The 16,340-nt window shown below is 41.8% G+C and overlaps 1 protein-coding gene across 1 annotated transcript; it reads left to right on the plus strand.

Annotated features, from left to right (window-relative positions):
• Positions 1 to 4,421: 4,421 nt before the first annotated feature.
• sh2d4bb (SH2 domain containing 4Bb) lies at positions 4,422 to 14,928 on the plus strand (the record flags this gene model as incomplete). The annotated part of the gene is made up of 8 exons (XM_084078126.1): positions 4,422 to 4,587; positions 7,416 to 7,575; positions 11,470 to 11,623; positions 11,954 to 12,062; positions 12,735 to 12,924; positions 13,340 to 13,464; positions 13,949 to 14,169; positions 14,836 to 14,928. 8 exons carry the CDS (start codon positions 4,422 to 4,424, stop codon positions 14,926 to 14,928), a joined length of 1,218 nt encoding a protein of 405 aa, XP_083934252.1.
• Between the last annotated feature and the right edge of the window lie 1,412 nt (positions 14,929 to 16,340).

Consider the following 16,340-nt stretch of genomic DNA (forward strand, 5'->3'; position numbering starts at 1 on the left):
TCTTATGGAATGTTAAATGGCTTTTCATCTGGGATGCAGGAATGAATATTGAGATGGAGGTCTGGTGTGTGTGTGTGTGTGTGTGTGTGTGTGTGTGTGTGTGTGTGTGTGTGTGTGTGTGTGTGTGTGTGTGTGTGTGTGTGTGTGTGTGTGTGTGTGTGTGTGTGTGTGTGTGTGTGTGTGTGTGTGTGTGTGTGTTCTTGTCAGACTAATCTCCAATTCAAATGACGCACCTTTCTCACCACCTCGCTTCTCTCTTCTTTTTCCACTTGGTGACCATTTATTCACCGGAGAACGTCCCAGTAGCCTGGAGAGTGTGAGACAAGCTACGGGTGATTTAAGGAGGTGATGACAGCGGAACAGCAGATTAATCATTTATAAAAAAACAACCCCTGTCTACCCCTATCTAACCCTGGATACTAGTATGGTGCAACACACCCCCTAGGGGTCAAATGTGCATCCTGCTGAGCCTGCTGTGGAAGAAAAAAACATTATAAAATAGAATAAAAATCCCTGCATTAGTAGGTATACCCTGCCCCCTAGTGGTAAAACGATGGTACTCCACTATAAAATGAACAAGGTGGAAAGAAACACTAAAAACATGTTGTCTATTATGCTTAGACTAGACAGTGTATGATATTAAATATCATAACCATAACCAAAGGGCACAGCCAGCCTGCACCAAAACAAACGCACAATCCATTGTAGCAGCTGTGTGTCAGACCACAGCATACTCATAATGCTAGATATGTGTCAGACCTCAGGTAATAAACCTTTTTACATGGCAGCAGTTTAAACAAGTAGCCTTGGAACCTAGCCCTAGAATGGCTGTGATATTACATACATTGCATGTATTTGGAATACATGAAATATAATCTGTATGTAATATCACAGCCATATAGGGCTACATCATGGTTTTCCGGGGACCCTCCATGTTCCATGATGGGGTTCCAAATAACCCCGAGAGTGTACACATGGAATTGGTTGATGCACAGAGGTACAGTTTCATACAAAATGATGCTAAAAGTACAAACCCAAGAAAGCCCTATGGTTTGTTTCCATTGGGGTCCTGTGTATTCATTTCATCGAAAAACAAAAGGGACCCTGACTAGTTGGTTCCATTTGTACACTGTCAGAATTATGACATATAGTTATTAAAAAGGTTTGAGAACCACTCAGGTAACTGTAAAAAGGTATTAATGACAATAATGTGCATTTCATTCGTCAAAACAGAGTCTGCTGGGTGCTGCTATTGTTAATTAGTACTAGCATATTGGTAACACCTGTGTGTTTTCCTTAGTTAATGTGTGAACATTTGCTGCCTTTAAAATAAAAGGTCATAATCCAATAATACACAATAATACAAGCAAAACCAGCGTAGAAAAGTAAATGTTACATTTCTTAACTTTTGTCATCTTGAATTCATCCTTGCGTCTGTCCAACAGTGGCCTGCTGTGACCCAAATTAAAATTCAGCTGTTTCAGGAGGTGTTAAGCCCAATGACCCAGATAGGCCTATATCCAGTGGTGTAAAGTAACTAAATACATTTACTCAAGTACTATACTGTTCTACTCCACTACAAATATTTGTACTTTTACTCCACTACAATTATTTGACAACTTTAGTTACTAGTTACTTTGCAGACTTTGATTATTATTACAAAACATATATTAACCACTTCAGCCTATATACATTTTGGACATTTGAAAATCTACGAGCCCACATCTCAAGACATTGTGATCTTATAGCTATTTTCAAAATAATTTGAAAACTTGTGAAAAGTTATTTAAAAAAAAGTACTTAGTTACTTTACAACACTGGTAAATAGGTGCATTAATGACAATAATTTGCGCTCCATTCAGTCAAAACAGGGTCTGCTGGCCTGGGTGCTGCTATTGTTAATTATTGGTAACACCTGTGTTTACCTTAGTTATTTTTTATCAACATTTGCTGCCTTTAGAAAAAAAAAGGTCTATGTAACCCAATCATTTACAATAATAAAAGCAAAACCTGCGTGGAAAAGTAAACTTCCATTTCTTACCTTTTGTAGTCTACATCCTTGTGTCTGTCCAACACAGAGCCTGCTGGCCTGATGCTGTGACGCAGTTTAAAATTCAGCTGTTGACGTGTGAAACCCAATGACGCAGATATATCTCCCTTTTCAAATTATGACAGAAAACGTGTGTATAGAAGAATATCTCCACTTTTCCACGAGCTGCATATGGACAACATTCTCTTCCTGCAACCAGGCCAGACCCGAAATGACTGCTGGACTGAACATAATGAAAACTTCCTTTTGGAACACAGATGTTTGGGAAGCGTTGTGATTGGTGTGGGGTAATTAATCACACCTGTCAATTGTGTGCCCCATACCTTTGTGCTTGGTCCAGCAATCATTTCGAGCCCCATCAGGGGCAAAGGATGCGCTGTCTGTGTGCAGCTCGTGGAAAAGTGGAGATATTTAAATAAACATAAAATATCTCATAAAATATGAAACCATCGAAGACAATATCTGACTCCAAGTCGCAAGAATTAATTATTGGGATTGAAAGATTCATTGAAAGATTGAAGATTGAAATGCAATGAAAAGGAAATAATAACTATACAAATTCAGACATTCTGTGTTAATTTTGTCATGTAGGCCTATTATACATTTATTTTACGTAATATTTATAATGCAACAACGTTTTTGCAGCATTATGTTTCAGTGCTCAATCTTTTCTGGTGGAAAAGGGATACATTAATCATTTGATAATTAAATAAATGAATAAATAAAACTTATAAACAAACAAAATAACGATATCAGTTTAAACACTTAAACCCTATTTATTCTCCGGGCTATTCCAAAATAGCTGATCAACAAGCTCACAACACGTCACATTGTGATTCGTTGTGAGTTTGTAGATCAGAATTTTACAAAAAAAATTGACAAACTTGTTGACATATCTTCTCTTATGGGGGTCCCTGCCACAAAATCCTTTCAAATGGGGGTCCGCAGCCAAATACACATTCATTTTGGGGTCCATGACATGACAATGTTTGAGAACAAATGTCTTAATAACAAAAGAATGTATGCAGTTTCAGTTAGTTGTGAATATCAAATGAATATAGGGTGGTGCCTCCACTGAACTGCACAATGAGCTATTGGATGGATTATAAATGAGCCAATGCAGCCAGTGCCCGGGGCCCTTGACTACCAGGAGCCCTTGGGCAGCCCAGCTTTGGTTGACAATTTACTGAAATGTATATGTTAACACTTAAATACGTGGGCCACTCAGCCTACACAGTACAGGCCCCTCCTATATGGCTGTAACTGGGCCCTCCCAAGGCCCTTTTAGACTGTAAACAAGTCTCTAGGCGACAGGTTTTTTGACCCACAAATGCCTTACAAATTGTGTACTGTGTTGCCCACCTGACTTCCCATTCTCGGTAGCTTGTGGTGGGCCCTCAAAGATAATTGGCCCAGGGACCCCTGCAAGTCTTAATCCGCCCCTGTGGGCCACAGTATACTGTATGTACATTCCCCATAGTGACAGCACTATACATATAAATAGGAGAATAAAATATCCAGGGCAACTATATCAAAATGAATAATATTCATTGTATTAGTTAGTGTGTGTGTGTGTGTGTGTGTGTGCGTGCGTGCGTGCGTGCGTGCGTGCGTGCGTGCGTGCGTGCGTGCGTGCGTGCGTGCGTGCACTGCAGGCACGTGGGAGCACAAGTGAGTGCATTCGTGCGCCAGAGAACTGCTGCTATCGCCGTGGCAGCAAGGTGAGTTTGGGAGATTAGATTACATGAGAGATGAAGGCTGCAGTCAAGGGGGGGCAGGTCAGATGACACACTGCACACACACACACACACACACACACACACACACACACACACACACACACACACACACACACACACACACACACACACACATGTCGTGAGCATGTCAGATACAGGTGTCTATGTCTTCCACAGTCTAAAGGGCCCGTGCTGGAGGTAACGTAGGTTAGGGCACCGCACCACGCGAGACAGACAGAGATAAACATCAGGTGGAGAAAGAAGGAATAAGCATCAACAACATGATTCTCGTGCTAAAACTACAGACTACGGCGATCAGACAGAAACATCCGAAGAGGATTGTCCATGACAGAGAAGACAACACCGGAAACATGGACGCAAAACGTTAAAGGAGAACTATAATTTATGCTGTACGTGAGTAAAGAATATATGTTCGGTTATGTGACGGATTTGACACGGCGGCATATCTAATCTAATGATGCCAGGAAGAGCACCTGTATCGCTTACCAAGCATTACATTCAAATCCCCAATAATTATCTGCCTTAAACAAGCTTAACGTCTCGTCGGAGCCGCGGGGTTGAATTTGTCAGCCGCTCACAAAGCCTTCGAGCTCCCCTGAGACACCTCCGGGATGCTGAAGCAGATTCTCCAAGACATGTACATCGAACCGGAGCTGCTGGCTGAACTCAACGAGCACCAGAAGCAGATCCTCTTCTTCAAGATCCGTGAGGAACAAGTGCGGCGCTGGAAGGAGAGGGAGAGCCAAGAGCAGAGTCCTGCTCGGCCTCCGAGCAAGAGTTGAGTCATCTGAATTATTTTTTTGCCTTGCTAATTTATCTGTTCTATGTTTGTCATGTACTAGAGCAGTGTTTCTCAACCTTTTTCTTATCAACCCCCAGTTGATTTTCTTTTCTCTAGGGCCCCAATCTACACTGTAAAATCCTCTTTGTTAATTGAACTCAGAATGGTTCCATTCAAATTCATCTCAGTCCATTGAATCTCATCTCATCTCATCTCAACATATAGAATAGAAAGGGAATCTCTCTCTCTTTCTCTCTCTCTCTCTCTCTCTCTCTCTCATATATCATGCACACTACTTCTCTTGCTCAGTTTCTTCTTTGCACAGTTCAGCACTCCACACAACATCTTTAGATTATTCATGCCATTACATCTACCACTGAGACACATCCCTATCTTCTCTGGGGTTATGAAATTAAATTAAATTCCTTGAGTTTGGTATATTCTGTTTTTGTGACTCCCTTCTTACTTCCTCTGAGATAACACGTACAATTTGGAAGAGGGCTGCTTTAAGACAGAGGACGCATCTGTGTCATTTTAGATTTTAGTCATATTTCATACTTTGGCTATTCAGAAATAGCAGATCTACAAGCTCATAGCACGGCACTGAGTGCCGCGCTATGAGCTTGTAGATTTTGAAAGCGAACATTTATAACTCAAATCTTTGCTTCTGGGGGTCCCTGGAACAAAATATTTGGAGATAGTGGTCCCAACATTTGAATCAATCTGAATGGTAGAGCATGTTACACATTATATAATACAATATAACTAGCACGTCTGCGGTGGTTGGAGGTGGACTCCCAACTCTTCCATTGAGACATTTGAAGAAGATGGCACACCCGATTGGACACTAGATGCATCGCCATCTTTGTTGTGGTTTGGACGTCATCATTTCCATCAGGAGAGACATACAACTTACAGATCACAGCTTTAAGCTGACCAGAGATGGCGAGATGATATGGAGGTACTGTTCGATTCGAGCTGATGACAATGGTGGCATGCGAGGTTTGATCGGCAGTCTCTTCAAATGTTTAACTTCAAGTCCCACACAAATGGCAAATAATAAAACAGCCATTTGGTTGTAATGTAAAATGCGCTGTTGTGTTGTCTGTTCGTTCTGAGTGTGGTGCCTAATTTATGTCGTACAGGTAGAGAGTACAATGGTTTACCACAACCTGACAGGGAGAGAAAGGCAGGGCAGAGTTTATAGAGGGCTCGGTTACTAGACGACTAGAATACGTTCGCAGCTTAATGAGGCTCTAATGTGACTCACATACATGAACATGCACACGCACATGCGCACACACACACACACGCACACACGCGCGCACACACACACACACACACACACACACACACACACACACACACACACACACACACACACACACACACACACACACACACACACACACACACACACACACACACACACACACACACACATTAAGGAGAAGTAGAAGGAATGAAGCAGATGTAACACTTTTACGGTTTCTGAGAGATCATTTTACTTTAGGGCAGAAGAAAGAAATGGATAACAGATAATAAGGCTCCAGCAGCTTCGCTGCTTGGACCCGTAATGATTTAGCTCTCCCAGTCTCTCAAATTAGAGTTAGAAAAATTACTTGGCGACAGAACTCCTCAAAATCAGCACTTGGTGAGCAGATAAGTTGTCTCTCAATCTGGGTCTAATGCCAGACTAAAGAAGTCTCCTGAGTTCAGAGTGGTAGCAGAAGACTCTGAAGTTTTAGAAGCAATTACTTACTTTATAATAAGCTATATTGAAGTAAAGTAAAGTAAAAATGTCTGGCTAGAATATCCAATTTCATAGATAGAAGTGCCCTTGAAATATTGGCAGGGGCTCTTGTTTGTGTTGCCTGCACATCCTGGTACACTTGCATCCCTAAGATCCCTAAGATCCCGAACAAAATTACAGTTCTCATAAATCAAATTAGATTGATTCTTGAACTTCATCCCAGAACACATCTTCTTCCTGCTCATTTTACTAGCCTCAAGTGGCTCAAAGTGGAGTATCACATAATAAAATGGGTATAGTCCACATGATTGTATAAACAATGTGGTACCAAAATAATTTCAGAACTGTCACCAATCGACCTGGTGCACGTTTGTCTCTTGCCTGATTCATACTTGGTGTTGTGCACCAACAATAGATAGATCTACAAGCTCACAAAGCATAACCCCAAACCAACATATAAATAAGTATATCTCAAGCATCTGTGTAATGTGCAGTGTTGATTTCGTCAACTAAAACTATGACGAGAAATGTTCGTTGACTACCTTTTTTCACTGACGAAACCTAAATAAAAACGAAGCTATGATGACTAAAACTAAGACTAAATATGCTGACTATTTTGGCAACAAATAAAAACTAGACTAAAATGTTAGTGAGGGACTAGTGGAGAAGAGATCCCAGTAGAACTAAAAGACAAGTCATTTTATGTTTGGTTGCGCTCGGGTGTTGCGCTCTGAAAACAGCCGATATACAACCTCACAACGCGCCGCGCTGCAACGCGTTGTGAACTTGTAGATCGGCTATTTTCAGCATGCAAAGTGTAAAATCAGCCATTATGACGCCATCAAGGCACCACCAAAATACATTTTAGTCGACTAAATCAACTGTAGATTTAGTCGACGATAATCGTATGATATTTAGTGAACTAAAATTAGACTAAGACTAAAACTTTTCAGATGACTAAAATATGACAAAAACTAAATGGAATTTCATTCAAAAGACTATGACTAAAACTAAATCAAAATGCGCTCTCAAAATCAACACTGGTATTGTGTCTCTTCTCTGTCTTTGCAGAGGAGAGCCGCGGCATTCGCTGGCTGCCGGGGTCGGACGGCGACGTGTGGGTGTGGGTGATGGGAGAGGCGGCGGGGGATCGGCCGTTCGAGAACATCATGAACGAGCTGATGGAGAAAAGAGCCAGGAGACAGGCTCACGAGGACGCCCAGGAGATCAGGTGAGAGAGGCATGCAGACAGCATGAGATGGTTCAGGCTTGGGTAAAGGCTAGGGGACTACTGTTGAAACTCTTCACTCCAGGTATAGGGCCTTCAGTATGGTACAACAAATCATATATATTCACAACAACAATCTGGAACTCTGGCTCCGTCACAACAAATCACACTGAGTTACATCGCGTGAGTCATATGGACACTTGTTTCAGTCGATAACGGTTACATTCGCTCTAAGGTCGTTCTAGCACTCTGATCGGCTCCAAGTGAAAAGCCAGGTTATCCGAGTGTCTGACCATTAGTAACAACAATGGTGGAGGAAGTCATTGTAAGATGCAAAGACTGCCTTGTTTGGTACTCTAGAGCACTGTTTCGTAAACACTGGGTTGTGACCTATTTGTGGGCAGTGTACACATTTGTATGGTTCACAACTGAATATCCCTTTAATTTTTGTTTCCTACATTTAGTTTTTAATAATTATTATTTCAAAAATTATTATTTCTTGCTATTTCCACAAGGAGACATCAAATGTCTAACTATCTAGCAGAGTGATGTCTTTGTCGCAACTCCCACTCACCACCAGAGGGCAGCAGTGGACTATTGTTGATCCGTTTCCACTACTAGTGAGTAGTGTCTGTCTTGTCTAAATTGTATTATAATCTCAAACACACTGATTCCCCCCCGGTAGTTATTTACTTCATTTAGATAAGATAACTGAGGGCAGAGAGAGGAAGTGACATGCAGAACAGGTCTCCTAACAGTAGCACTGTAGTAAAATGTTTTTAAATGTTATAAGTGCAAAATAAATCAATAAAAGAACATAAATATCCTCATCCAGTTGAAAAAGCGGGCGGGCAGGGCAGGCAAGCAGCTAGGCAAATAGATTGACAGATTGATGCTCATTTTCAGGAAAATACAGAGACAAGTTAGCTTTTGTAAACAGACCTATACTGGATCTAACCACATACTTTCAACATGGTGTCCCTATTGACTCAGTGGCGGTTTTTGCTGTAGGCAAGGTTAGGTGACCACCTGTCTTTTACTCATATGGTTTTTAGTAAAAGAGTCAGGGAAGAGTCATGAGAAAAAAATAAAGAGAAAACACTGGGCCGGGACCCATTTGTGGGTCGCGTACATATTTTTATGGTTCACGAGTAAATATCCCTTTATTTTTGTGTTTCCTACATTTTGTTTTTAATTATTATTTCAAAACATTTTCAAAACAAAAATGTTCATGAATTCAAAATAAATTCAATGATTTTTCAAAATAATTTCATAAATAAAAAAATCTAAGAAAGCAAATGTTTAATAAGTAGTATTAAAAGACACATTGAGACAGGCTGTCAGAGGCAGGTCAGCCTCTGTCTCTTCAAAGCCTAGTACACAATGAATTACATATAGTGGTTTTGTTATCTGACCAGTCAATACTAAATGGTGCATTTATATAGCGCCTTTATCCAAAGCGCTTTACATAGATTGTGCATTACATTCACACACGGTGGAGGAAACCATGCAAGGCATCAACCTGCCCACCGGGATCGAACTGGGAACCTTGAGGTTATCCAGTTCACTCTACCCGGCCACTCTACCCCTGAGCCACTGCCGCCCAATACTAACAAAGAACAAAACAATCACCAGTGTTACAATGACATTCTGTTCATCTAGCATCTGAAATTTGCATTCATGCAATACAGTGAGAGCTCAAATACAAAATGACAGAACTATATAACAGTAAATACACTCATCCACAAACTAATTGTACACTACACACATACCTGAATAAAAAGACACAGTGACACAGGTTGTCTTTTGGCTGTACACAGAAATACTACTAACATAGGAAATGAATAGACTAACTTCAAATTGAAAACACTGCGTATTTCTGTTACAGGTATACATGACATGGATTCATTTGATTCTAGCAACATTAGTTAACAAATATCTACTCTGACTGTTCATAAATTAACTGAATTCAGATCGCTCTAGGACGTCAAAACCAGGGCCCTCTGACATCAGAGCAGATGATCTGCGTGCGAGTGTATTTTAAGAGCACTTTTTTAAATCCTGGAAGGACTGATTAAAACATAACATTTATATAGCATAATATTAATGTGATTCAGTGGAACAGGTTCAGGTCTGAACTACCCAAACAGCTGTGACATATCTGTGTCACAACTCCCACTCACCACCAGAGGGCGGCAGTGGACTATTGTTTTTGTTCCCACTACAAGTGAGTTGTAGTGTGGGTCTTCTCAAAATGTTACTATAATATCAAACACACTGTTTGGGAGACCAATGAAAGACTGCAGTTGTCATGGCTGGCTCTTGCCAGGACAAATAATAGGGGAGGGAGACCAACGGAAAGTTTAACACAAGTATTTATTAACTAATAAACTAACCAACAACTGAGAGAAATAACTGAACATACAGGGAATTCATAGCAATAAAGGAATGAGGTGTGGAGTCAGTAAATCAGTAGTGTAGGTGTGGATGAGTGAAACATGATGTAGTGCAAGGTGTGTGTGTGTGTGTGTGTGTGTGTGTGTGTGTGTGTGTGTGTGTGTGTGTGTGTGTGTGTGTGTGTGTGTGTGTGTGTGTGTGTGTGTGTGTGTGTGTGTGTGTGTGTGTGTGTGTGTGTGTGTGTGTGTGTGTGTGTGTGTGTGTGGATGAAAAGAATAATCAACTAGAACAGACCAACAGCATGGGGAGCAGCTGAACAGGACAGCAGTCCTCCCTCCTCTGGATCTCAACATGAACTGTGCATGGGCTGGGTTTTATAGCCTCCTGGAGGCACCGGGCCCAGGTGCTTTCCAATGAGCCATTAGTACATTGACTGCCACACCCTGTTCACCTAGAAGGCACAGCATTAGTAGAGCAGACTCCCATACTCTATAGACCATATTCACACGACGGCCATGTTTCTATGAAGTCAATGAAAGTAGCCACCCCGGGTGGCGGCACTTTCAATGTTAAATTCCAATATGGCCGCCGTGTGAATATGGTTTATATAAGGGAGTGGGGCATCACACAGTTGAAATCACAGGAGATCATGACAATCATTATAAAAAAAAACCCTGGTAGTTTAAAACTTTAAACTTTAAAACTGACAACAGAAACATCCCAAAATGTCCGTGTCCAATTTCTTTCTTTTTTTGCTGTATTTTTTCCCTTCAAAATAGCTAAAATACGTTGTAATTATAAAACAGATGTTGCAACATGTTGTGAACTTGCAGATCAGCTTTTCTTTTTGTTGCTATTTTTGAACATGTTAAAGTATAATGGGCTTAGGACTGTGGTTAGGACTGACATGCTACATAGTACAGTTCAGTCAGACAACATTTGGATTGGATTAGAATATATATTTATTAAGCAAGCTTGAGCATAGATATAGAAAGCATGATGAAGCATAGTTTGGCATCAGGCATCTGAATCCATTCATTCCCTGTAAGAATAACATGCCAAATAGCATTTACAGGGAATTAATTAAACCCCCATGGGGATCAAGAAACAGAGCCTACAGGTGGATGCCGGGGAGGCGGGTGGGATGACTTTCATGGACAGCAGCATGCAGGTAAGCAGCGAGCAGCACGATCTCAGCAGCAGCAGCGGTAGCGAAGCACGTCAGCTCAGCTAGACAGGGGAGGCCAGAATGAGCAGGTAATAGCGCAGTACCTTTAACCACCCGACCAGGAGAAAAATGCATGTGACTTAGTCACCTGGTCGGATGGCCCAATCCCTGAGTTGCCTGGCCTGAACTAGCTCCGTAAACTGCGCCTCATTCATCAGTGCAAAAGGAACGTTTACACTACTTATGTGTGATGTCTCAATCTAAACGTTGGTCTCATCACAGGAGACGTGCATGTCCCTGTATCTCATTCTAAACGTGTTTGTCTCACACAGTCGTGTCCAGCAGGAGGAGATGGAGAAGAGGTTTCGGGACACCCTGGCCAAGCAGAAGGCCTGTCTCCTGGCAGGGAAATGGAGGAGTGAGGTGGTCAACAAGGAGATGAAAAAGCAGGCGGGCGAAGAGAAGCAGGTTTTGGCGGCGCAGGGGGTAAGAGACAGCTTTCAGCATTTGGTATTTCTTTAAAGCCTTTTTCCAAGTCAATTTTCATTCACCCATTCAAACAACATGCAAGTCACCAATCTGCTCATCTGGAGCAGGTAGGAGTTCAATGTCTTGCTCAAGGAAACTTCGGCACATACCTAGGAGGAGCTGTGGATTGAAACAGGAATCAGCAATAACATTTTTTTAATTAAAATAAGTCCCGACTTGTAGATTTATGTGAAAATTCAGTCAATTTCAGCTATCCCCATCCTTATGATTGTTGCGTTTTCAGAAACCAATTGAAGGTTGTAACCACACTGGATTTGTCATCATCAGAACTGTGAGGAAGACGAGCAGAAGGAGCACAAAGATGACACATGTACAGAGACAGACAAACAAGAAGACAGGCAACATGAGACAGAAGACAACGAGTGGCAGGAGCAATGTGAGTAGTGTGTTTACATCTGGTCGACGTTTCAATGCACCTATCTGTATCTTTCAGTGGGCCAATGCATACAAATTGCATTTGAGTCACAGGCCAATTTCCGCTGCACCTTTTACTGTACATAAATCTGGACTAGAGTCTTCATTTCTTATTAGAAATAGTTAACCACTATGTGCCAGAGGTTTTTTAAAACAGGGTACAGTACATCCAGTGCCAGCGATCTACCATTTACAGATTCTTGTGTTTGGCACACAATGTGTTAAACCCTCTAAGGATAAGGATAATTTCTTTAACATGAAAGTCCTTGCGGTCTTGTTTCCAATAAGGGCCTGTGAGCAATTAGGGGTTTAGAGTCTTGCTCAGGGACAAATTTCATTTCATCGACACATTTGCTGGCTTGGCCTGGAATCTCACTAACCACTATGGCCGCCTCTGTTAGTAATACAAACCAAATGAACTCGTAAGGGGCCATTCGGTTCCATTTACACTCTCAGAGTTAAAATAACATAGAGGTACCGGCCATTTTCGATGAACAGAGTCAAACTTCCGGGAATCGCAGTTCTAACTGACCATAGACTGACCACAGAGCTACCAGAGGTGTCGCCATGAAGACTAAAAAAAGGGAAGTTACACAGTATGTCTTTAAGCTTCACAATGTCATTTCCTCTGCAGTGCGTCGGTCCAAAGCGGCCGATGAGGCGATGAAATCCAAGGCACTTCGTGCAAGAGAGGAATGCAAGCGGCATTCCCTCCGTGCCCTGGAGACCAGTCTCATAGCGCTGCGCTTCCATAAGTCCTTCATGAATGGAGATTCTCAGAGCCGACGTCGCAGCACAGCTTTGGATCACAATGTGACAGACAGGTAATCCTCACACAGTGTAACCATTCTCTTGATACATGTACTACCATCACATTACAGTATGGCAATGTACCTGTGTACATAAGTCCACATTAACAATGGCGTCCCTATTTTGGCCATGTCATTATATGTGACATTTCTCCAAATATTGAAGAAAAAAAAGTATTTCCCCCAATATTTCATCGTTTTCTGATAGTGAAAATAGCTGATCTATAAGTTCACACAATGCTATTTGTCATACAGCAAAGTGGGGCACAAGCTGATTGACATCAGCAGGAGGGGCTAACCCTAACTACAGGAAATATGGGCTGTAAAAAAATGACATTCCAATCTGTGAAAAAAACACGCACGCACGCACGCACGCACGCACACACACACACACACACACACACTGATCTGTCTTTTTCTTCAGCAGCAGTGTTTGTCCACGGCCAGACCGTCCAACAACCAGAGAGTCCATAATCCACTGGTTTCGAGCGGAGCAGCAACCAAAGCGGGCAGGCTATGAGAGGCACAGCAACTCCCTCGCCCCCTGGTTTCATGGTGGGTACTACAAGGCCAGAACTTTAATCAATCATTTTCTATTGCAGTGCATCACCAAGTGATGAAGATGGAATGTGCACGTGGCACAAAAATAAAGAAAGAATAAGAACATAAATAATGTTTAGACATTTTTATCTCTAGCAAATAACAAGATTTGTTAAACATGCAGGAAATAGATGATTTTTACAGGGTGAATATAGCCGATCTCACAGCACACCACATGATGCACTGTGAGCGTGTAAATCGTTTATTTTATGTAACATTTATGCCTTTATTGACAGGACAGTTAGTAGGCAGACAGGAAATGGGGAGAGAGATGCGGAGTGACATGCAGCAAAGGCCGTCGGGATCGGGACTCGAACACTCAACACGCTGTCAGGCTGCGCTGAGCCAAGGGACCTCTATGCCAGCGGTCCAGGCCGTAAATCAGCTATTTTTGCACTGTTTTCTGAAATGGATCTCTGTCTGCTCTCTCTCCCTCCAGGCATCATCTCCCGTCAGGAGGCTGAGTCTTTGCTTGCAGAGCAGCCAGAGGGCAGCTTTCTGCTGAGGGTCAGTGAGTGTATCTGGGGCTTCACTCTCTCCTATCGCACAGCCGACGCCTTCAAACACTTCCTGGTGGACGCCTCCGCTGATTATTACAGCTTCATCGGCCTCGACCAGATCCAACACGCCACTCTGGCCGATCTGGTCAGCTTTCACAGGGTAGGCCTTTCTGTCAGTATGATGATATATCGGCTATTGTTTATGTTTGAGTCAAGGAAATATATTGCACTTACTTTAGATCTGGAAAAACTCAGATTCCCTAAGGCAATGTTTTGTACTTTAATTAGTTTTACTTAATTGTGTTTTCATATTGTAGGTCTTTTTGTGGACCCCAGGAAGATTAGCGGTTGCCTAGGCGTCAGCCAATGGGGATCCATCTAATAAACAATAAATAATATTTTACTTTTTTGACAAGATCAGTATTGGCAGTTATGCAGCCGATAACTGCTTTTGTTAGCCGAAAATACTGAAAATAGCAGATCTACAAGCTTACAGGATCGGCATTAGACCCAAAACTATGGGTCCTATTCCTATAGGCCCTACTGCCTGTAGGAATATTGTGGTACTGTGAGGATAAAAGCTCCATGATGCCTTTTGCTAGGTTTAGCTTGGCAATCTGAAGAAAATCACACTGTACATGCAAATCAATTGTTTATAAATTGAATTTTAATCCAAATAAATGTCTAAAAATGTATATTCTATTCAGACACTTAGTTTTCTTCCAGCAGCTGTGTAAATCAAATAATAACGACACCTGCAGGTTAGCTAGTAGCATTGTCTATGATTTGTATTTCACCTTCTACCTTTCAAATGTTCCCATTCCAGGAAGAGGTCATCACCACGTCAGGAAGGGAGCTCCTGCGACACGCCTGTCCTCCAAGAAACACTTCCACACACTATGGGGGTCTTTTTGAGTGACTCATTCAACGTTCACTCCAAGAACATGTACTGGACGCTTTGTTTTCAAGGACCCCAAGTTTGGTATGCTTTAGGCCATGGACCCCAATAACTCAGAGTGTACAAATGCATGGGTCCATTTGGTTCCATTTGTACACTCTCTGAGTTATAGACCTGTAAGGATCCATTTGGTTTCTAATTATCAGTCATTTAGCTGGGGACCCTTTGGAACTCCCTCAAGGACCCCTTAGGCTCCCCGGACATCTCTTTGAGAACCACTGTCCTATAGCGCCCTGCCTACTGGGATATCTTTGTTACTTATCTTTGTAAGTTATTATTATCATTAGAAGGCTGGAAGATGCTGCTGCTGTGTCTTATGATGAGCGGGTGTACAATGGTGTGGTTTATATCCTCTGAAAAATACATCTGTTCAATAGGCCTAAATGCACAAATCAATTATTTTTGTACACCCCAAAAATGTCCCAAGGGTGTGGTCACACCAAACTTTTATTCTGCCTATGAGGTGGATTCTGCCAATGCTTTTCAATGGGAACGGAACTAATTCAACCGCAGGGGATGATCCAGTCATAGAACCCTCCTGCTGCCATGTGTTAATGGAAACCAGGCAACAGCTGATTCTGTACAAGGACCAAATGGTTCCATTTGTACAGTAAGGGTTCCATCTCTGCATTACAATCAGATAAGTGTTTGTCTGTAACGTTTGTTTCTGAAGTATGAATAATTTAGCTGGGACCCCCTGTGATAGCATTAAGGACCACTGCTCTATACACTTCTATTCTCAGCTTAACGGTGAGCTTAACCATTGTTGTTACGTTGTCTAACATACAGAATATTGACAATTTTAAGGGAGGCTTACAAGAGCAAGAATAGCAGCCCTCCTCTGTATGTGGCGAACACTATAGGAAGTGTCTGAGAGTGTTGAGAGGAGACTGTTGGAGAGTGTTCTGGGCTGATTCTTGCCTTTGCTGCCATTTGATCTTCTTCAATAAACGTTCTGTTGTGCGTTCATGCTGAATTACATCATTTTACACAACATAATAGTGTAGTATGACTTTTTGATGTTTTCTTTTTTTCTTTTGTCTTTTTCACGTCGTATAGAATGACTTTAATTGCAGTTTTTCCTTTACCAACAAGCACAGGGTGAAGAGCTTTACTCTTCAGTGTTTCAATTACCAACATGCAGTGGCGTAACAAGTCAACACTGGAACCAAATGCAGGATGGCTATGCGTCTCTCTGCATGCTGTCACACAGCTACAGTAGATAGACAGTCAGTGATTAGCAGCGGCCCACATAATTATATTTGAAAACTTTCTCTAACAAATATAAAACTTCACTTTATTATCAGATCACAAATTTACAGGTGTAAAAATCTGTGTGCAACCTATCCACAAATTGCAGTTACATCTTGAGT

This window comes from Gymnoscopelus microlampas, assembly GCF_963454915.1.
Source record: "Gymnoscopelus microlampas genome assembly, chromosome: 14".
In the NCBI taxonomy this organism is placed as follows: Eukaryota; Metazoa; Chordata; class Actinopteri; order Myctophiformes; family Myctophidae; genus Gymnoscopelus; species Gymnoscopelus microlampas.